The sequence below is a fragment of the Centroberyx affinis genome, unplaced genomic scaffold, assembly GCF_046629955.1.
Source record: "Centroberyx affinis isolate AG114_WGS23_722 - 3 ecotype Tasmania unplaced genomic scaffold, CSIRO-AGI_Caff_v1 ptg003527l_1, whole genome shotgun sequence".
Taxonomy (NCBI): domain Eukaryota; kingdom Metazoa; phylum Chordata; class Actinopteri; order Beryciformes; family Berycidae; genus Centroberyx; species Centroberyx affinis.
In genome coordinates this window covers 195,299-218,087 of record NW_027281471.1, presented here as the reverse complement: position 1 = coordinate 218,087, position 22,789 = coordinate 195,299, and the positions used below count along the sequence as shown (strand labels likewise).

Here is a 22,789-nt window from a genome sequence, read left to right as displayed (position 1 = left end):
GACGCACCCTAAACGTCACATCTCGTCGCCTCAGGGTTCATAGAAAGTTCCTACTTTCCCAGCCGTATTTATCACAGTGTTGTGTCGTTCATCTGGGGCTCACATACGTATAAACGCACATATTTCCGACAGCACCTGAAGGCGGCATCTTGCCATAGCAGCGGCGCGTGATATCCTTCCGCGGGAGACAAGCGCGGCCCTTTCCCTCCCGACAACACAGGATGCGAACAGGCGGCGTTGAGGCTAGAAGACGTTATTTTGCCCCACAGCCGTTAAAATATCGCACACATTCAGAGTAAACCAGCTAACTAGTAAGCCCCGGGACCGTACGCCTTTCTCGCCTGGCTTTCGCTGACTTATCCGCGTTCTGGTTGACATCGGTTGAACACTGAAGAAATATAATCCGGTTTGAGTTGTGCGCGGCAATCGAAACTAGCTAGCTAGCGACTACTTCTGTGAAGAGAGTGGCTGCCGGGGGACGGAATGGAGCTCATCACAATTCTCGAAAAAACGGTCTCTCCAGGTGAATATGCAACGCCGCACACTTTACGCACAATATTTCCCGTCTTTAAAGCAGCGTTTCAAGGCGACGAGAAGTTGGTTTGTGTTGTGCCTGGCAGCTCTTGTGAACTGGTGAAAGTTGGAATTGAAAGAGGGAGGAGGGAAATGCCTTGCTAGCAGACTAGGCGGGTAGCTGGTGTTGCTAACCTAGCTACGGCCTGCTCACCACAGATGCGGCTTCCTGCTAACGCTAGTGACTTAGCACTCTGGCTACACACGCGTTACCTTGTAGAAGTGGCTGGCTGGGCGGCATCATTGACACAGTGTTGACTTGCCAGCTCCCAAAGTGCCCGCTAAAGAAGTTGTCATATAAACCTTTTGGCAATGTGACAATATTAAGCGTAATTTGACAGCTGTATGTAGTGGCGACCCTGCCCATGCCTGTTTAGCTAATTTGCTAGCTCGTTAGCCATGCTGCAAGTAAGCTAACTTGTTAGCCTGCTAAAGTGCCATTCATGTGCAAATTAATCGGCCCTTCCTCACACGCCAATATCGGCTAACTTTAAACAGTTGCAATTTGAGGGTTATGATTGAATGAGGGAACGAAGTGCATCAAGTTGCTAATGCTATGTCATCACGCCAGGCTTGTCGTTGCTGAAATTTTAACCAGTTTATGAGTCGAGTAAACTTTGTTAACGTTACTTTAAGAGGTCCCATTGCAATGTGTTGGCCGGCTAGCATGCTAACCCAGCGGCTCGGGTCTTGCACATCATGATGGCTAAGGAGCATGTCGGCACTGAAACCTTACTCTGTAGCTACCGACTTCCATTAACGAGTACCATGATGGTGAAGCTGTACTAGATGTTATGAAACAAACTTCGGTATTATTCACGAGCCTTCGCAGCAGTAGAAAACATGAACAGGATTTCCGTGCCTCCTGTCTAGATTACCACTATTCCTGTCCCACATTGGACTAATGTAAACCATTAGCTAGCCATGTTGGGGCATAGGCTTGGCGTTCACTTTGAAGCTTCGTAAATATCGCTGTGTGTTAGCTTGCTAGCTCAGCCATGTCTGTCAGCTAATTAGCTAACATTACATCGAATAACCCCGATTTCTCCCCCTCCACCCCACTCCTCTCTCTCGCCCCCCTCAGATCGGAATGAACTGGAAGCGGCACAGAAGTTTCTGGAGCAGGCGGCGATTGAGAACCTGGTTAGTATCGTGTTATTACCGGTGGCTACTGCGCCGCTTTAAGTGAAAGTTGGCTAGCTGTCCGTGCCGGTCACATTCATGGCTGGCGCCCCACTTGCTGCTGCAAGCATAAGGGGATGAATGAGAGTGCAGAGGACAGCTGGCTAGCTAGTGGGAGCCCGCCCGGCTTTTCCTCTGCGCTGGGCCCTCCCTTCCTCACCACACCACCTACACACCACGGCTGGCTAGCCACACACACACACACACACACACACACACACAGGCGCACACACACACACAGAGGCAGACAGCAGCTTGGGGAGTGAATGTAGGCAGCACAAGCCTGCTAGCGTTAGCATTCCATGGCAGATACACCCATCTCATCTGGGAAGGGCTGCAGTACTCTCCTATTGCCAAACAAAAATATTGTATACCATAAGGACTTAATTGATTATGTAGTTATTCCAATTTACATCAGTTTAAATCGTTTTACAGATGTTAGTTAGACGCCTAGAAACACCTGGTTAAACTGATCCTCACAGGTAGGGTGGATAGTTCAGCCTAGAGCTAAATAACTAGGGCATGTGGCTGGCAGCATCTACTGTAGTAATCCTTCTTTGTAACTGACTTAGTTATGGATGAGCCATATGGATGAAATGAATGGGTGAAGGCTGAACAGCAGTAAGCAATAGAAGATGGACATGGAGAGTTTTGAAGGGGGCAGGAATTTTCTTTCTTTTGGTTTGAGTTTTTTTTTTCTAGACAAAACATTAGTTGCAAAAGGAACTATGAGATGGACTTAATTATTTATAAGCTTTGATCACCATCCAAATTATTGCTGTGACTGGTTAGTTGGTCTGCTCCACCAGCCACAGGCAGGTGACTAACAGTCATTTGGAGGTCCTGTTGCTTTAAAACTTAAGTTAGCTAATCAAAGAGGGGAAGCGGCTGAATTATAGGAAACACCAACCATTGTGTCCCATTGACAACAAATTCAGTTTCTGGATGATTTCACCTGAAAGCTATATGGCTCCAGCCAGCAACACAGCAGCGTTGGACAGAGCAGGCGGGCATGAAGCATGTTTGGATTTCAGACAGACATGGTGACTCCTGACTTTATGGGTTACTTAGGTTTTACCATTTATCAAAGGGTCAGCTGTTTAAAGGGAAAATCCACCCTAAATCATTTAACAATTTAAAAAAAACAAACAAAAAAAAAACGTTTTGCTATTGCTGTTGTACCTCGCTCTTCTGGGTCCATTTAGTGGTTTGGTGGTGTTTTTCTTTTTACAGTGGATAGCTGGCCAAACGTAGACAACGTCATGTGACGTCCAGATATTTCCAGCAGCTACAATGGAATTTGATATCAGAAAATGTTTCAGGATGTAAAACATCAGCGGTAAACGTCAGGTTTTGGTGTCAGTCCCTCAGAATCAAAGAGCGAAGGCTTCTTTCTAGAGCCGCCATTTTGCACCAAGAGATGTTCAACAATCATACAGGGAGAGATCCATCGTAGAAGAGGAGAGAGACCAGTTTCTGCACCCACAGGAGCAGGAGAGAGACCAGAATGCAATGCAGTGTTTTCTGTATGGGGCGTGACTCACTTTTTCTCAATTGGCAAGGACAGCTATCGCTATTGCTCTCTCCACCTACACATATGGAGTGAAGTTGGCGTGATATTGGACATTCAGTAGATATTCGTTTTTCTGCCTTCAATAACCTATAAAGCAAACAAGTAAAACCACATCGATTTATATACCTGTGACTACTGGAAGAGGAAGAACAATATACATCCACTGGTTTCAGTATTTGAAAAAATATATCGACAGAATAGCCACTATCAAGCTAACTTTACTCTGGTCGCAAACAGTCCACAGCTAAATGGAGAAAGTTCACGCCCGTTCTCTGGAGGTTGTCAAACGTCATTCTGGGAAACGTAGGAAATCACTAACTGAAGTAGACGAGGCAGGTTGAGGAGAAAGTGAGGATATCAAAAAGGTAAATTCCATCACTTCATCACAAAATAACTCCTGGAATGTATTGAACAGCATATTGATTTTTATACCGTGTAAGAGCATCCGACGGTGGATTTTTTTCCTTTGTTTTTTAAAACCAGGAGCAGACAGCAGGCTTTAGAAGGAATACAGTCAGAAGGCCTACGCAGGGAAAGATGTAAAGGATTTTCCACATCAGTGTTAGGGTTTATATTTTTCACATTCTTCTTTCTCATAGGTGGTCTGAAAAACGATGTGGGTGGGTAAAGAGCTGTTTTGACAGGGAAAACTGGGAGGGAGATGCAGAGGAGGATGTGGATAGTCAGAAATCGAAGGAAGTCAGAAATGACAGAGGCACTGTTGCAAGCTAGCTGCATTTTGCATAGCCATTAATCTGCATAGTCATGTAGGCCTAGTTGTTCTAGTGAACATGCATTTAGTATAGTCTTACACTTACACTATCTTTTCAAATAACTTGGTGGAAATGTAGCTGCTATGACAAATATGTTAACATAAAGATAGTAGCATGATTGGCAGTTTGTATTTTCCAGTGTCAGGACATCAGTGTTGTTCTGGTTCTTAATATTACAGTTCAGGATCATTTAAATAAAACTATTAAGCCTCATGTAGACAGAAGACGTTGACTGTCAACATTGAAATCTTAATGACGGGACAAAAGTAAATGGGATCAACAACTACATTTAAATACACAAAAATAGCCACAAACGGCAAAAAAAAAAACAAGACAAAAAGAAGTTTAAGTTATGATTTTCTTGCATGTATGGACAGTTAATCCCGTGCAAAAGCCAGACTACTTTTCAGTCGTTTTAGGTGCATGATCTGACCGCAGCACGCATCTAAATGTAATGAATTGCCATCTGATTGAGGGACCTAACCTAATGCGACCATATTTATAACTCTCCTGTAAGTAAGCCATCGGTCTGATGTTATCCTGAGTATCCAATACTCAAGTGAACAGACTGTGAAAAGGTTGGACATCACTCATTTAACGACAGGCAAGATTAAACTTTTTTTTTTTGTCTAAATATTCTAGTCTCTAAATATTCAAGATGGCCCCGACTCAAGTTTAGTTTGTGCTGCGTGTCCATTGCGATCGCCTCAAACTACCGCAGTCTGATCTTGAAAATTAGTTGCGATATCCAAAATGATGGTGATAGTTGGTGTAAAAGTCATGAAGCGTGTCCCCCGTGGAAGAAGGGAGTTTATTTGTGTTGCAGGTAGAGCCTAACAACAACCCTCTGAAATGTCTTATGGTTACAGTGCTGAAATCACACCATTATAGCATGGTACAATATTACTACTATTCCACTGATGGGCTATAGTAACAGTTTGGGTGAAACAGCTGTAGTCTTTCTTGGCATAACAGTCTCTGAACAACATTGGAGCTCAGGCGACACGACAGAAACCACCTAGATGAAAGTTCTGGGTTTGCTTTCCACACAAGAGTTTCGAAGGGTTGAGTTTGAACTATGAACAATTTTGAGTTTCTATGCAAAATGACCTCTGCATGTCACTGACTGTAACCTGACTTGGTGTTTGTGTTTTTGTTCTGTAACTTGATGTAGTTAGGGTATTGGAGTCATGTTGCAAATACAGCCATCACACGTTAGGTTGCCTTTCTTACATGGCATTTAACAATCTCTCTCTCTCTGTCTCTCTGTCTCTCTCTCCCTCATCTCTTTACTCTCCCATCTCTTTTGTGCTCCCATTATCTTTCTTCTCACCCCCATCTTTCACTCTCTCTCCCTCACTCTCCTTCTCTTCACCTCTTAACTCCCCTCCTTCACCTTTCATCTCCTCCCCTCCCCTTCCCATCTCCTCATCCCCATCTTTCTCTTTCCCCACCGCTCCTCCTTCCCCTCTCACCCTGCTAGCCGACGTTCCTGGTGGAGTTGTCCAAGGTTTTGGCGAACCCGGGGAACACCCAGGTCGCCCGTGTGGCGGCTGGCCTGCAGGTGAAGAACTCTCTGACCTCCAAAGACCCCGACGTCAAGACGCAGTACCAGCAGAGATGGCTGGCCATCGACGCCAACGCACGCCGCGAGATCAAGACCTTTGTAAGGAAACTGGGTGGGGCCGGGGAAATACACCAATAACGAGTCCTACGCCCATATTACACTACGCATGCAGAGATACACTCACACCAGAATTCCCAGTCTATATATACATGCATAGCTTTACACACACACGAGTTCCCAGTTAGCAAGTGGCCCAAACCAGACACAGTGACACATTGAGGCCACACACCCACAGTTGAGTAGAGAAAAGCATTTAACACTTACCTACAGATCCAAATTATAATGAACTGCATTTTTAACATCGTATCAGATTTCAAAATTCAAAGAGGGCAAAGTCTAGTTTCCCCTTTTTACAGATGCAAATCACAACTAGCTGCTGCAGTAGAAAATCCAGCTACTAATATCAATAAACTGGTTTTGAGCTGCTGTCTGACCATCTCTCTCTCTTTTTCTTTCTCTCTCCCTCCCCTCCTCAGGTTCTACAGACGCTGGGCACAGAGACGTACCGGCCCAGCTCGGCGTCCCAGTGCGTCGCCGGGATCGCCTGCGCCGAGATCCCAGTCAGCCAGTGGCCCGAGCTGATCCCCCAGCTGGTGGCCAACGTCACGGATCCCTCCAGCACCGAACACATGAAGGAGTCCACCCTGGAGGCCATCGGCTACATCTGCCAGGACATAGTGAGTGGGAGAGATGGGAGAGATGCTCAGGCAGACATAAAAACTGACAATACTAAGAACGTATGGCGGGTGTAACCTTCTGACTGGGTGCGCTGCCATGAACTGTGAACTCACTTCTAAAAACATTCATGAAAGTTATAGAGCTTAAAAAATAAAGGGAGATAGTAGATTAATTACATAGCCAGTGAAGGCATTTATATAGTACATTTCATACACAAGGCAAATTCACATAAAACACAAAAAATACATAAGTTGTCTAGTAAAATGACATTAAAAAGAGAGAAAGAAAGATAAAGAATAGCTAAGTAATAATAATAATAATAAAAATTCCTATGCATTCCAGCATAGGAATGACCCACCAGACCAAAAAGCTCTGTTGTCAATCAGGACAACAGGCCGTCCATGTAAATAGGAATTTGTTCTTAAGTGACCTGCCTGGTAAAAATAAGTGTGAAGTTAAATAAATAAACACTGCTACACACACACATCTGACCCCCCTCCTGTGCCGTTAGGACCCGGAGCAGCTGCAGGACAACGCCAACCAGATCCTGACGGCCATCATCCAGGGAATGAGGAAGGAGGAGCCCAGCAACAACGTCAAACTGGCCGCTACCAACGCCCTGCTCAACTCGCTGGAGTTCACCAAAGCCAACTTCGACAAGGAGGTACGGAGTTAGGGTGCTTTCCCCGCTCCGGTCTTCCGTTCTTCTTCTCTTCTCTTTTATCCCGTCTCCCCTTGTTGCGCTGGAAAGAAGGCATAGGAAGTGGAGTTCACCTTTTGAATTCTTGAATTAGGACTCTCCTCTTTGTTCCGCCCATGTTTGTCTTCATCCCTCCTTTCTGTCCAGGCAGCTGAGGCCACAACTGACTTGTATTACAAAAAGCCATATATCTACTTTTTGTAAGATAAATAATTAGCTGAAGTTGATCATTCAGTATCTGTAAAATAGCTAGAAATGGGAACAAAATACCAAATAACAAAAAGCCATTGGCATTTTCTCATCCAAGGTTACTATTCTTGAAGTTGTATTTATTTTTCCAAATCTCAATTTGAAACAAGATTCAAACAAGAGTAATTTTGTGTATGTGTGTGTGTGTGTGTGTGTGTGTATGTTGCAGACCGAGAGACACTTCATCATGCAGGTGGTGTGTGAAGCTACCCAGTGTCCCGACACCAGAGTGAGTAGCGTCGACGCTCTCCAGAAAGCAAGTACTGTGTTTACCTCTTGGAACAAATGTCAATGCAATGATTTTGAATACAGGAGAGATACCCCTAGAGGACGTTCTTTACTGTAATTGATAATAATCACAGTAAAGAACAGCCTCTAGGGTGTTATGGTTTTTATACAACAGTTACAAATATGTTTTCTGTGTGAAAAGTTTATTTAAATCAGTGTACATGTGAATAAACAGTAAAGATACATCACTTACTCCCTGGTAACAAGGATTAGTATTGCAACTACTTAAATGTTTAATAACTCACAGCTAGCCATCATTTATAGGCACAGTTTGAACTCAGACTAGATTGCTTAGCTAAAACTAGCCTTCTGTATTATTTACATTGTTTGCATCCTATTAAAATTCTCTTCCAGCTGTATTCCTCTTCCATGTTATTCCGTTCTAACTCTACCTTTTTTTTTTTTACCGCTGGGCTGTAGGTGCGGGTGGCGGCCTTACAGAACCTGGTGAAGATCATGTCTCTGTATTACCAGTACATGGAGACCTACATGGGCCCTGCTCTGTTCGCGGTAAGGCACACAGCTCGCATCTAGCTGTGTTTTCCTAGCATGTAGAAACCTTCAGGGTCCCTAGATATAAGCCAGGGAACCGCAAAACGATACATATTCACAAAGTATATAAGGAAAATGTCAGAGGGTTTTGTCTATAATCTTTTTTTTTTTCAGCTGGGCCTAGCTCCTGAAAGATTAATTACTTTGTGAAGGAATAATAACCCAAACAACTAATTTACTAATTGCAGAAGTCCCAATTGACAGTTTTAGCTTTTCAAAGTACGGCCATGGGCATTTAAAATCGTCTGTTCAACAAAACTCTCAATATTTGAACCTAGATCCTGACAAATATTGGCCCTGAAAATTGCCCTTTCTGACTTGGTATAGCCATGAATTTTATTAAAAGTTTCTCCTGGTCTCCCTTTCTCCTCCATCCTCTCCTTCCCCACTTTATCCCTCCTTGTCTCCTTAACCCCCTTTTCCCTCCTCCTTCATCTTTTCCCTCCTCCTTCATCTTTTCCCTCCTCCTTCATATTTTTCCCCTCCCTCTTTGTGTATTCCTTTCTGCCTTTTCTCTCCTGCCCTGCTCCCTCTCTCTCTCTCCCTCTTCCTATCCTCTCTCTCTCTTTCTCTCTCTCTCTCTCTCTCTCTCCTCCTGTCTTCCTGCTCTCTCCAGATCACCATAGAGGCCATGAAGAGTGACATAGATGAGGTGGCCTTACAGGGCATCGAGTTCTGGTCCAACGTCTGTGACGAGGAGATGGACCTGGCCATTGAAGCCTCTGAGGTTTGTGTTTCTTTACAATTTCTGAAAGAGTGTTGAGCGTGTTTGGAAAATGAACTTTACTCTGAAAACTGTTGGACTCTCCAGCCCTCACTGGAAGCGCTGAGCACCCCCTTTTTTCCCCTCCATTAAGTGTGATTTAATTATCAGTTTGATTGTTTAAAAACACCCCCTCTGATTGTGCTTGTGGTCCGTCCCTTTCTGCCCTCGTCCAATGGCAGGCTTCGGAGCAGGGACGCCCCCCGGAGCATACCAGTAAATTCTACGCCAAAGGGGCCTTGCAGTACCTGGTTCCCATCCTCACCCAGACCCTCACCAAACAGGTAGGACAGCGTGACGAGCACTGATGCGCTCTGACTCTACTCCATCTATTTGGTTTTTTTTTTATATCTGTTTTTTCTTTCTTTTCCTGTCTCTTTCTGTCTTTGTTTGTTGCTCTCTTCAGTTGAATATCTTTTACATGGTTTTCTCTCTGAAACCAGTTTAATTAACGGTTAACTTTTGCAGACAGGTTTTTATCATTATTCATCTGTCCTTGGAACCCCGCTGTTTTTTAATTAATGTCTGTAGCTTTTATTGTTTCACTTACTGGCTGGATTCGTTTTATTGTCTGTGAAGCACTTTGTACCTGTGTTGTAATCTGGGGCTTGGTGATACGGACAAAATGAATCACAAAAAAAAAAGAAGTTATTGTGCTAACGATATCAGCTAACATGCAAAATCACGTTAAATAGTAAAGCTCATTTTCGTTGTATTAAACTGCATGGTAATATGAAGTAAAAAAAAACCTCAAATATTATTCCCTAATCTGTTTTGGATCTAATTTTGTGATAAATGAATCAACATTTGCAGATATGTGTAACTGTAACTCTCATTTCAACATGATTCTTTTGAAAGAGGATAAACTATAATATTGACTTATTGCCCAGCCCTATTGTAAAGTCTTATACAACTAAAACACCAGAGTCCTTTTTGCTCCACACCTCTTCCAACCTGCTCCTTCTGCGGCTCCTTGCCTCTCTCTCTCTCTCTCTCTCTCTTGCAGGACGAGAACGACGACGACGACGACTGGAACCCCTGCAAGGCGGCCGGAGTGTGTTTGATGCTGCTGGCGACCTGCTGCGAGGACGACGTGGTCCCGCACGTCCTGCCCTTCATCAAAGAGCACATCAAGCACCCCGACTGGCGCTACCGGGACGCCTCGGTCATGGCCTTCGGCTCCATCCTGGAGGGACCCGAACTCAACCAGCTGAAACCCCTCGTCATACAGGTGAGGTGGGGGGGGGGGGCTGTAGAGAACTGACTAGATGGGACATACAGGTCTTAAAATGTCTTGAGTTATCTAAGCTTAAGGCCATAAAAGGACATGCAGTCCAGTACAGCATTTCAAGTTTTAAATTCAAGGTCATACAAATGTGGGTTTCTTGATAGACTTTTTCTGGTGAGAAATTGCCCAATCACGAATACAGATATTCTGATAAGTCTAGCTATTTTTCCCATTTTCATGTTTCCAGCTGCAAAATTGATCTCATATTTCATCCTACCTGGTATTAAAAAGGTCTTAGAAAGTATTAAAGTTAACTTGATGAAACTTGCAGACAACTTCACTATGACTTTACTATTCTTCTAACCAACTAGTTGGGTCAAGCTCTTTTATTTATACAGTCCTTCATCACCAGCATGTCTTTACAAATAATGAGCCTTCCTAGATCTGTCTAGCAACAAAACAAAGCACACAACAGTTGGGTAGACACACCTTCATCCTACACGTGATTTATCCACTGTGGAACCAACCAACTAGTAAACTCCCTAAATCTCTAGATAGATGGTTCTTATTGGGGTTTTTTAGATTTATCCTGAACGGACTGAAACTCCACCAGCTTAATCCCCTTGTTGTGCAGCTGTTTGGTGCACTATCTTGCAATGTAACTAGCTCGGTAGACGTGCCTCTGCCATACAGGTAATACAGGTCTGAACGAGGTCGAACCCCTCGTCACAGAAGTAATCAGTTCATTATCTGGCTAACTGGAGTTAATAAGTTACATAGACGTATCTCTGTCATGCAGGCAACTGGGTCACAATGTAACTTCCTAGCTAACCGAGATGATTAACAAATGAAGTGGTTGAGTGGCCCGGTGAGCAGGAAGACGGTCCTGTATCTGGAAGCTCACAGGCTTGATCCCTGACAGCAGCCAAAGTGTCCTGTCTAAACTTGTCTTTTTTCTTGTCTTTGATTCCTTAACCCCTTGTCTCCTTCACTGCCTATGAATAAGGAATGGGCTTCTGCAAAAGTCTGAATCCTATATAATTTTCTTTTTGTGTAACTTTTAACTATAGTTAGCCGGATAATTAACTGATTACTTCATGTCAAGTTAAATGTAATTTTTATAGCGCATTTCATACAAAAAGCAACACAACGTGCTTCACAAGGCCAAGAGCAATACATGTTTAATAAAATAGAAAATAAGAACATGTCATCATACATAAAAACATATATACACATGCACAGGACATAGACAATCTAAAGCACATATAAATTGAGGTAAAACAGGGGCAGACATTTGCTCTAAATAACCCAACATTGGTGTGTTAAGTCAAAAGAGTTAAAAACAGCGGTCAAAAGCAATGTTTTAAGTCTAAGAACTAACAAACTTTATGTCACTTGTGTCTTTTTTGATTCAGTCATCCCTTAACCCACATATCAATACTTTTCTACCTTTTCTCCCTGGCTCTTGCATATATTTTCCTCTATACATAATCATTGTATTGACAAAAAGAGGTGTTACATGTTTAGTCGGGTGCTGTGGCAGTAGTGCACTCCTCACCACCGGTTGCTTGTATTGTTGGTGATGTATGAATTGAAGCTTAATCTGCTGTTGACCTCAGCTAAATGTCGACCCCCCTCCCCTCCCCCCAGGCTATGCCCACCCTGATAGAGCTAATGAAGGACCCCAGTGTGGTGGTGAGGGACACCACGGCCTGGACGGTGGGGAGGATCTGTGAGCTGCTGCCGGAGGCGGCCATCAACGAGGTTTACCTGGCTCCTCTGCTGCAGTGTCTGATAGAGGGGCTGGGGGCCGAGCCCAGGGTGGCCTCCAACGTCTGCTGGGTAAGAGGAATGATTATTTTTAGGTTTTGAATCATTTGGGATTTACATAAAGTATGGAAAGTACGGAATAAAAGGTTGTTTTTCAGTCCCACTGCACATATGATTCCACATTGTTATACATAGTCGGAGACCCACTGAGCGCTTGTAGATGCTCACTAATAATCAGATTAATTGGGAATAATCAGGTTATGGCGATAATTAGATTGACATGTTTCCATGCGCTCTAGTAATGCGATAACGGGGAAAACTTCCAGTTTACATGATTCAGTCAGAGTTGGATTTCTCTCCTTAAGGACGTAAATCTCAGTTTTTTTTGTTTTTTTGAACATGCCGCCGCACAGAGCTGATTTTCATACAGCCAGGATTCTGTGTCTCATTACTTCCTCACTTCTAAATATAAAAACTCACATCAGTAACACATTCTGCATCGACACAATCACTCTTAAGATCTGTGTATGGTCTGTGATGAAAAATCATGCACCACGCTGAATACGTGATGTATAACCCTACCACATTATCTGAGACCTAAAACACAAATACACTTTATATTTCAGACAGTTTTAAGATTATTCGCCACAACTTGCCTCGGCTTAGAGTTCCCAAGGGATGAAAATTACTCTATAATGTCCTGGAGTAGTAAGCCAAAAAAAAAAAATAAGTGCTCTGGTCCTTCCGGTAGAAGCCCAGAGCTGCATCCCAACTTGAGAACAAACACAGACGAACAGTAAGTCATGGAAGTCATGTGTCTCCTCCCTGTCTTTCTCCCCTCCCTCCCAGGCGTTCTCCAGCCTGGCGGAGGCGGCCTACGAGGCGACGGATGCGGCGGAGGACCAGGAGGAGCCCAGCACCTACTGCCTCTCCTCCTCCTTCGAGATCATCGTCCAGAAACTCCTGGAGACCACAGACAGGTGGATGAGAAAAAACACACACAAACACTGTCGTCTTAGGTCGTCTCACTCTCTGTCTCACACACACACACACACACTTTAAGATGTGCATGTAACGTAACTAAACTATACTATAACTAAAGAGGAATCATTCACCATGCTGGTATTCAAAACATACAATGTTATGGTGCCAAATTTGAGAAATGTTAGGTATTAGAGCTTTTCCAGAACTGGTACTGTGTTGACAAAATGCGTTCTGTGGGACACAATTTGTAGTTTCTGTTCCTTTCTTCTTCAAAATGGCTTTTTTTTATAGAAAAAAAAAAAACTTAAAACAAAGTAGGATAGTTACTGCATTTAAACAATTGTAAGTATTCATATTACTTTTCTGGGTTTTTTCTGGTTTGTGCCGTGTTATTTGAGTCCAAACGGTGATACGTGGGAGGGTATCGGTACTGAAGACAAACAATGTTAGTTTGTGACTATCTATCTCTGTATCTTTCTCTCTCTCACTGACACACACACTCTCACACTCACACACACACACAGTGGGGTGTGAGGCTGTTTCCTGTTGAAGGGAGCGACTTCCTGGTTGCAGTGTATAACAAGGAACCTTGTTTGTTGAGGTGCAACAGAGCAATGTTTGACTTGCTAAGCAGCAGAGGAAAATATTTAAATCATAAGCTGCTGTTGAAACATTGTAAAAGAGACTCGTGTGAGGAAAGATACAAAACGTAGAGAACATTTTCATTCAGAATCCCAATGATTTCAGTTGCCGAATTGAATAAATATATAGGAATACATGGTTATTTTTGCAAAACAAACTAACACACGACAGGGACAACAGGACGTCACACACAGTGTAAAGGGACAGTGTAAAACGGGCTCTATATATCATTCTATATAAAGTCAGATGAACATTGAGATGGGTGGTTGAAGGCTTGAACAGGCAGTAAGATATTCCTTTGTACCAGATTGCATCTATTGCTGTTGGGGCTTGATGCCATTTGATTTTTTTTTTTCCTGATACCTACACCGGTTATGGAACTGATTCAAATTCAGTCAGATTCTAATCAAATAAATGTTTCTACTACCACTTTGTTCAATGAAAACACATTTCACTATGCAGTAGAGTAAATTATTTTGTGTAACATTTGCACGTGCCTTTTTGTTTTTCCAAATGGAATTGGACAGTCTTGAATTCATTTCTGTCAAATGAAATTCTGCTAGGCTTGTAGAAGAAACTGTTAAGCCGAATTTAACATTTTGAAATACTTTGATAAATGTTAATGTCATCAAATCACAATAATTCCCAGTATAGGCACTGATGGGACCTAGTTGGGTATCGAGAGGCGCCGCCTCCGTATTTGTTCTATCTGTTATTGTTCTAATATTTCCCGTCTTGTGTTCTCCAGGCCCGACGGCCACCAGAACAACCTGCGCTCGGCCGCCTACGAGGCTCTGATGGAGATTGTCAAGAACAGCGCCAAGGACTGCTACCCCGCCGTACAGAAAACCACCCTGGTCATCATGGAGCGACTGCAGCAGGTCTTACAGATGGAGGTAAGAGAGAGGAAGAGGGGATGGAAGGATAGAGAGGCATGGAGTTAAAGATGAAGGACTGACGAGCTGTAAAGATCAGACTCACATCGGCAACATATTCCGCATCAACAGAGTCACTCTAAGATCTGTGTACGGTCTGTGATGATAAATCATGCACCACGCTGAACACGTGATGTATAACCCTACCACATTATCTGAGACCTAAAACACAAATACACTTTATATTTCAAGCGGTTTTAAGATTGTTTGCCTCAACTTAGTCAGAGTCCCCACACTCCTGGAAAAAAAACTTGGGAGAAGTCATGGAATTTTAAAATGGTGTTTTCCAGGCCTGGAGAAATTATGAAAAATGATAAAAGGGAGAAAATGTTTGGAAACGTCATGAAATTTTATTTGTGAATTTGTGAATGATTTTACATTTTGACATTTAGTGAGCCCAGTATCTCAGGGTTTTTCCAGCACTAAAACCTCACTCTAGTTCAATGTCTAACTTGCAAGTGCAGCATCAGCTAATTATTATACTCCCAACCCATTATTTCCACTTTAGAGAAGCAGGAGCAACTTGCAGCTAATTTAAAATGGGTTCCATCAACACATGTAGGCTGCATTTCAAAGATGGAGGGTATAAGTGGACAGTATAAGTGAGCTGGTTGTAAACTGAAAAAACGCTTTGTGAGAGAATGAAAGCTGAACTAAAACTAATAAAAATATAGATTAAAAATATACATTAAATCTTTGGGTTTTTTTGGCAAATAATTTTTAGGTATTACTCTAAGCAAATGTATGATTCATTGCTTATATTACCCAGTATCTGTCGCAAACATGTACAAAATACCTGTTCTGAACCTTTTAAAAGAATACTACTTTGCACATTTTGATATGAGATGCGACTGAAACTAGTCATTGTGATGTCAGTGTCTGCCAAAATACTTTGGTTAATCATTTTGGCTTTGTAGTTTATATTTGTGTTTACATTGCCATTCTGAATTAATTTAATTGAAAGTGTATTGCTGTCAGCCATGCAACACGTTAGGAAATGAGCAGAATTTCACACAAACAGCTATCCAGTTCTCCACCCAGTCGACATCTGCTGCTGTTGATCGTTGTATTTCCTGTCTAACGATGTAACTTCCTGTCTCTCCTCAGTCTCACATCCAGAGCACCTCAGACAGAATCCAGTTCAACGACCTGCAGTCGCTACTGTGTGCCACTCTACAGGTGAGAACACACACACACACCTGTACTGTAATCTGCTCGGTGACGTCCAGCTTCACACTTTATTAAATGCCAGGTATGCAGAGATGAGTTGTGTTCAGGGTGTGTGCCTGTTCACCAACATCCTGGCAACTGTCCAAGATAGTCCTGAAACAAAATCCAGAATGCTCAGATGGGAGGAGATGTTTAATTATGTTGTGTCTTAACCTAAACTTACCACAGCTTAACCTAACTGTAACCATGAGCTAACCCAGATGGTGTCCCAGCACCCTCAAACACTAACCTTTAAATGGCCCCTTGTCCCACATAAGGACCCAGATGTCCTCCCTTCTAAGTACCAAAACTCACATCAGCAACACATTCTGCATCAGCACAGTCCCTCTAAGATCTGTGTACGGTCTGTGATGATAAATCATGCACCACGCTGAACACGTGATGTATAACCCTACCACATTATCTGAGACCTTCACTCAAGTACACTTTATATTTCCGACAGTTTTATGATGATTTTCCTCAGCTTGTCTTGGGTTACAGTCATCCTGGAAAACTTGGGAAAAGTCATGGAATTTTAAAATGGTGTTTTCCAGGCCTGGAGAAGTTATGAAAAAGTGATTAAAGGGGGGAAAGGTTTGGAAATGTCATGAAATTTTATTTGTGAATTTGTTAATGATTTGACATTTAGTGAGCCCAGTATCTTTTTTTTGTCCAGCACTTAAACCTCACTCTATTTTAAGCTAATGAGGCTAACATTGTCCAACCTGCTACTGCAACATCAGCTAATTATTATATTCCCAACTGACTGTCTCTACTTTAGAGAAGCAAGTACAACATACAGCAGATTTAAAATGGCCTCCGTCAACACATCATGTAGGCTACGTTTCAAACTTGGCCTCTCTGAGCGCAACAGAAGTGCCAACAAAAACTGAACAAAGGATGCGCTGTGTCAGAGGTGCAAAGAATTATGGTCATTGTAGTTCACTAACACACTTTCAGTGCTTGACAATATTAAATCTTGTTGTTTGAAAAGTACACTAATGGAAAAAAGGCCAGCTTAGTTCATCACATTACCCGAAACTAATCTAAAACAAACTTACTTGGGTGGCTGTTCATTGACCCGCCCAAATATTAACATTATGTGGGAAATGCTGTCAATAGAACTCCTAGAAGTCAAAGAAATATTTCAGCTTTTAGCAGAAGTGCAGCTGCACTTGGAAAAAGATTTTCAGTAGTCGCTTGGCAACAGCAGCCATGACCGGCGCCTCCCACACGCATCTGTTGAGTGCTGCCGGCTAAAAATAAGCGTTTGGACACAGCGGCTAACCCGTTCCAACCGGTCGTCCTCCAGAATGTTCTTCGCAAGGTGCAGCATCAGGACGCCCTGCAGATCTCAGATGTGGTGATGGCCTCGCTGCTCCGAATGTTCCAGAGCACCGCCGGCTCCGGAGGCGTGCAGGAGGACGCGCTCATGGCCGTGTCCACGCTGGTGGAAGGTACACACACACACACACACACACACACACACACACACACACACACACACACACACACACACACACACTCTCAGAGATGCTGTGCAGGTCTTTGGAAGTATGGAACATGGCTGAATGATCTTAAAACTTTTCAAGAGCTGGGAATTTTCATAAAGTCTGGAAAAGCACAAAAAAAAGTGTCTCAGTAAACACACTTTATGGAATTGTAGACTTCTATCACTTCACATTGTCTATTCGTTTTAAGGAATAATCTTAATTTATTTTTGGATTTAACCAGGAGTGGAGTCTCATTGAGATTAAAAATCTCTTTTTCAAGAGTGTCCTCGCCAAGACAGGCAGCAGCACAGTTACACGGTTGCAGACGTAAAACAAACATAACAATTTAAAGCAAAAACAAAGAACAAATTACAGAATCATAAGATATCAAGAAAACATTCATCAACATTCAAAACATCTACAGCCAGATGTGCTTGCTTCCAAGTCATTTAGAAACACTTTAAATGCATCCAGTGACACCAGCTCCCGAAGATTCAGGTAATTTTGCAGCTGATTCCAAGCAGAGGGAGCAGCAAACCTAAACGCCCTTTTTCCCAGTTCAGTACAGACTTTAGGGATGGTAGGAATAAGTCCCGGGAGCGAAGACAATAACGTCCCGGAAAATGGTTTGAAAATCGAATGAATCACTAACTGGTTCAGGACTTTTTACAACGAAATGATTACAACATATCACAGAATCAAAAAGGCTTGAGTTCAATCCCCCATGGCAGCAGGTGTCTTCCCTCCCGAGGTGTTCTGGAGACGTAAGATGCTGAATCCCTACCAGGGCTGCTGTTGAGAGTTTAACAAAAACTGAGAATAAAAAAACTGCATTGTGGTCATCCTGATAATCGGTCAGTTGCCTTCAGGTGATTCCAGTGCCATAGTGAGCAATTAGATCGGCCTGACCATTAGAGACTGACCTGGTGAAGACATGATCCCTGATTAAATTTACCTCCTCCTTGAAGGATTTAGCTTTGAGACAGTTGAGACATGGACTGTGCAAAACAAGAGCTGCTGCTGTCGGCTTCCACACTCTGAAGTTAGAGATGAGCTGAAAGTAGAGGAGCACTAAATACAGCTGGTTGTCTCTGTTTTTGTCTTCTCAGTGCTGGGGAGTGACTTCCAGAAATATATGGATGCCTTCAAGCCTTTCTTGGGTATTGGACTCAAGAACTATGCTGAATATCAGGTGGGACACAAACACACTCAACATTCAGTCTTTCAGCTTCCTATGGGCAGAAATATGTGTTAGTTTCAGAGCAAATTAATTCAATTTCATAATATTACATTCAGTTTCAAGTTTATTGGAATTCAGTTTCACTTCAGTTTCAAACTAATACATTCAATTTCAAATTATGGTATTCAGATTCAGTTTTTCAATGCAATTATTCAATTTAAACAATACAAATTAAATTATGTGATTCAAATTCAGTTTTTTAGTGCAATTATTCAAGTTGAGCAAATCAAATCAGTTTCTAGTGACACATATTTCTGCCCATAGCTTCCCTCCATCATCTCTGACAGCTAGCTTCTGGAGCGACTTGTTGTCGCCTTCGTTGTCTCGTTATCTGGTGTCTCAGTAGTCCGGATTAAACAAAGTCACATTCCAAGCCGCAACCTTTGATCGATTCCAGTCGAGCTGAAATAAAGTTTTCTCCTCCTCAGCAGTTGTAAGGCTGTTGAAGCCACCGGATTAAAAGCACCAGGAAACAGACTTTGTGAACTGGTTGGGTTTTATCTCTCTGCCAGAGCTTTTGATAAAGAGCTTAGCCCGGCTGCACTGTAGGTGACATGTTGCTGCCCCTCTGCTAGGTGTTTTCTGCAGATATGTAACAAAGCCCTCCGTAACATCAACACTATAATAGGGCTGCAACTAACGCTTATTTTCATTGTCAATTAATCTGTTGATTATTTTCTCGATTAATCGATTAGTTGTTTGGTCTATAAAATGTCAGAAAATGGTGAAAAATGTGGATCGGTGTTTCCCAAAGCCCAAGATGACGTCCTCAAATGTCTTGTTTTGTCCACAACCCAAAGATATTCAGTTTACTGTCATAGAGGAGTAAAGAAACCAGAAAATATTCACATTTAAGAAGCTGGAATCAGAGAATTTTGACTTATTTTTCTTAGAAAATTACTCAAACCGATTAATCGATTATCAAAATACTTGGCGATTAATTTAATAGTTGACAACTAATCAATTAATCGATTAGTCGTTGCAGCTCTACACTATAAAAACCATTTGGCATAGAATCACCAGTTTCTTCACAATAATCATAGAGCACTTGTGTTGAATTTGGCTATTGAACTTTTCAATGGCAGTAAAGTTAGCCACACATCTGTGTCTGGGTCACAGACTGGCTAATGCTGTTTGGGTCTGTGCTGCCTTACAAAACAAAAGAGCAGTAACTGTGTTAAACTGTAAAAATGACATCAAAGCCGAAGTCCTGTGTTAAGTGGATCGTATCCTTTCGTGGCATTTATGCGAATTAGAGCTGCGACGATTAATCGATTAGTTGTCAACTATTAAATTAATCGCCAACTATTTTGATAATCGATTCATCGGTTTGAGTAATTTTTAAAGAAAAATAAGTCAAAATTCTCTGATTCCAGCTTCTTAAATGTGAATATTTTCTGGTTTCTTTACTCCTCTATGACAGTAAACTGAATATCTTTGGGTTGTGGACAAAACAAGACATTTGAGGACGTCATCTTGGGCTTTAGGAAACACTGATCGACATTTTTCACCATTTTCTGACATTTTATAGACCCAACAACTAATCGATTAATCGAGAAAATAATCGACAGATTAATCGACAATGAAAATAATCGTTAGTTGCAGCCCTAATGCGTATATTGTGTTTTGCACACAAACCCTAGTCAATTACCTTTTGACTTGAAACATTTACAGTAGTTGGTGCTGTTTGCCTTTGGAGGACAGTGTCTGTTTGTTTCAGGCGTTTTATTTTTGCATGGTGTCTTGGGACATGTAGCGGCTCTGGAAGCCACCGAATGAGCTGACGTCCGATCCTCCGCCTGCCGTCAGTCAGGCAGTGTGGATTTTATGGCGTCGCAGAGTGAAGCGGGTCCGTTTCACGCAGGAGGTTCGGGCTGCGAGCCGGCCGCTTCACCCTCTTGGTTTTGCGAGACCCCACAAACCTCATCTTGAATTGTTGCATAATCTCTCTCACAACTATAAATTATTTTACAGTTGTGAGGGTTTGTTTCAGGTAGCGGAGCTGCCTCTGTAGCCTCTGGATCTCGGCAGGAGCTCACAAAAAGAAACCTGCATCTGTTTGCTATTTGATGGCTAGAGAGCTCGGTGCCTGAAGGTTTCTAGTCATAAAACATCTGTGACACATTTGAATTTCAAATACATCACCAAATATAGTGTTCAAGCCTGAAATAGATTTGAGGTCTTATGTTTTTTTCAGTTTACACTACCAGGCAAAAGTTTGGATACACGCATTTTTGTTTATTTTTACCATTTTTCACATTTTGGAATAACAGTAAAGACATCAAAACTATGAAATAGCACAAATGGATTTATGCAGCGACCAAAAAAGTGTTAAACAAATCAAAACTATCTTATATTTTAGATTCTTTAAAGCAGCCGCCCTTTGCCTTGATGGAAAGGCAAAGGCTTTGGAAAGAAATTCATACATAGGATCAACTTCACTATTTATATTTGTCTAAGAAACAAATTTCAAGCATTTAAGCAGAAGCCTTTAGATCAAAATGACTTTAAGAGAATGAAGAACACAGAACATTCAATCGTTGTGTGCCGTTGAAGCCCGTGAGTATGCAGGTTTTCATGCAACACCAAAGGTGGATGGATCAAATTGATTGATTTCCCCCTTGTGGACTCACCTGTCGAAGTGATTAACCCTTACCTGCTTCAGAGCTGAATCAAATCAGATTCGGAGGGTCTTAAATTTAAACTGCTGAAGCCTGCAGACATTGACTATTTTATATCTGAGAATTGAGATGCGGGGAGCTGACAGCAGATCCAGAAAAGGTTTCAACTTGGCTGCCACACACACACACACACACACACACACTCTGACTGTAACGTGCTGTGTGTTGCTGCAGGTGTGTCTTGCAGCGGTGGGTCTGGTGTGTGACCTGTGCAGAGCTCTGATGTCCAACATCCTGCCTTACTGTGACGAGATCATGCAGCTGCTGCTGGAAAACCTTGGGGTGAGCTGGACTCGTCTTCTTCTCTCCCCTCTGTCCTCTCCATGCTCATCAGTTTGTTTGTTTTTTTAAACTCTGAACCTTTACACCTTTCTGTTCTCCTGTCGTCTCTCCATCCTTCGCTCTCTCAACACTTTGTCTTCATTCCATCCTCTGTTCCCTCATCCTCTCCTCCCATCGTCTCCTTTCTCCAAACCCCGTTCTCTCCTCCCCTCTTTGTTCCTTATCCTGCCCTCTTTCCGCTTTGTCTTATGTCTCCTTTTCCTCCCCTCCCTTCATCCAGTCTTCTTCTCATCCTTTCTTCACTTCCTCTTCCTGTTCTTCCTTCCCCATATCCTCTCCCCCCTGCTCCCTCTTTTCTACTCCTCTACTACTCTTTCACTCTGCCTTTCCCCTCCATCTCTCCTCTTGACATTCATCCTCTCCCCTTTCCCTCCTACCTCTCTCACCCTCTCCCCCACGTCCATGGCGTCTTCTCTTCAAGATCCTAATAATAATATTTGGCAGGCTTATTTCAAAGCATTAACTCTGTGTGTGTGTGTGTAGAATGAGAACGTGCACCGGTCTGTGAAGCCCCAGATCCTGTCGGCGTTCGGTGACATCGCTCTGGCCATCGGAGGAGAGTTCAAGAAATACCTGGAGATCGTCCTGGACACCCTGCAGCAGGCGTCCCAGGCCCAGGTCGACAAGGTAACAGAAAAGACACACACACACACACACACACAAACACACACACAGAGTAGCAGGCCTCACATCATCAGTTTGATGAGTTGAGAAACATACACACATTAACACGCATGGTGTCCGGAATTAACTTTACTCCCCTGCCAAGAATAACTTTTACCAGCCAAAATAATCTACTTTTTTCTTTTCAGAGAAATGTCACCCTACTTGTTTTGTTAAACACAAAAACTCACAAATGGGTTTGACAGATTTTATGAAGATGAATAACCCAGATGGTAACCCCAGCACCCGCAAACCCTAACAACTAACCTTTAAACCCTTGACTGACCAAAATGACTCAGTTCTAAGGACCAAAACTCACATCAGCAACACATTCTGCATCAGCACAGTCACTCTAAGATCTGTGTACGGTCTGTGATGATAAATCATGCACCACGCTGAACACGTGATGTATAACCCTACCACATTATCTGAGACCTAAAACACAAATACACTTTATATTTATAAAGTATACAGTTTTAAGATTATTTGCCACAACTTGTCTTGACTTAGAGTTTCCACACTCCTGGAAAACTTGGAGAAGTGCTTGGCAGAAACTTAAAAAAAAAAGGTTCTTGGAGTAGTTATGGAATTATTATCTGAGACCTTCACTCAAATCCACTTTATTTCTAACAGTTTGACTGTAA

The 22,789-nt window shown here is 42.5% G+C and overlaps 1 protein-coding gene across 2 annotated transcripts in view; it reads left to right on the top strand.

The window, feature by feature from the left end:
* The first annotated feature begins 220 nt into the window (after positions 1–220).
* The window catches only part of kpnb1 (karyopherin (importin) beta 1), a 30,883-nt gene continuing 8,314 nt past the window's right edge, over positions 221–22,789 (top strand). Inside the window, exons 1-18 of one of the 2 annotated variants that reach the window (XM_071539841.1) lie at positions 221–523; positions 1,658–1,716; positions 5,585–5,767; positions 6,205–6,405; positions 6,918–7,070; positions 7,525–7,584; positions 8,064–8,153; positions 8,812–8,922; positions 9,141–9,242; positions 9,965–10,189; positions 11,837–12,028; positions 12,806–12,936; positions 14,331–14,478; positions 15,625–15,696; positions 17,039–17,183; positions 18,329–18,411; positions 21,315–21,422; positions 21,966–22,109. In XM_071539841.1, the coding sequence (XP_071395942.1) occupies positions 484–523; positions 1,658–1,716; positions 5,585–5,767; positions 6,205–6,405; positions 6,918–7,070; positions 7,525–7,584; positions 8,064–8,153; positions 8,812–8,922; positions 9,141–9,242; positions 9,965–10,189; positions 11,837–12,028; positions 12,806–12,936; positions 14,331–14,478; positions 15,625–15,696; positions 17,039–17,183; positions 18,329–18,411; positions 21,315–21,422; positions 21,966–22,109 (2,247 nt within the window). In that variant the 5' untranslated portion in view covers positions 221–483. Of the gene's footprint in view, positions 524–1,657; positions 1,717–5,584; positions 5,768–6,204; positions 6,406–6,917; positions 7,071–7,524; positions 7,612–8,063; positions 8,154–8,811; positions 8,923–9,140; positions 9,243–9,964; positions 10,190–11,836; positions 12,029–12,805; positions 12,937–14,330; positions 14,479–15,624; positions 15,697–17,038; positions 17,184–18,328; positions 18,412–21,314; positions 21,423–21,965; positions 22,110–22,789 lie in introns of both variants that reach the window. The other variant, XM_071539840.1, reaches the window with a different exon arrangement.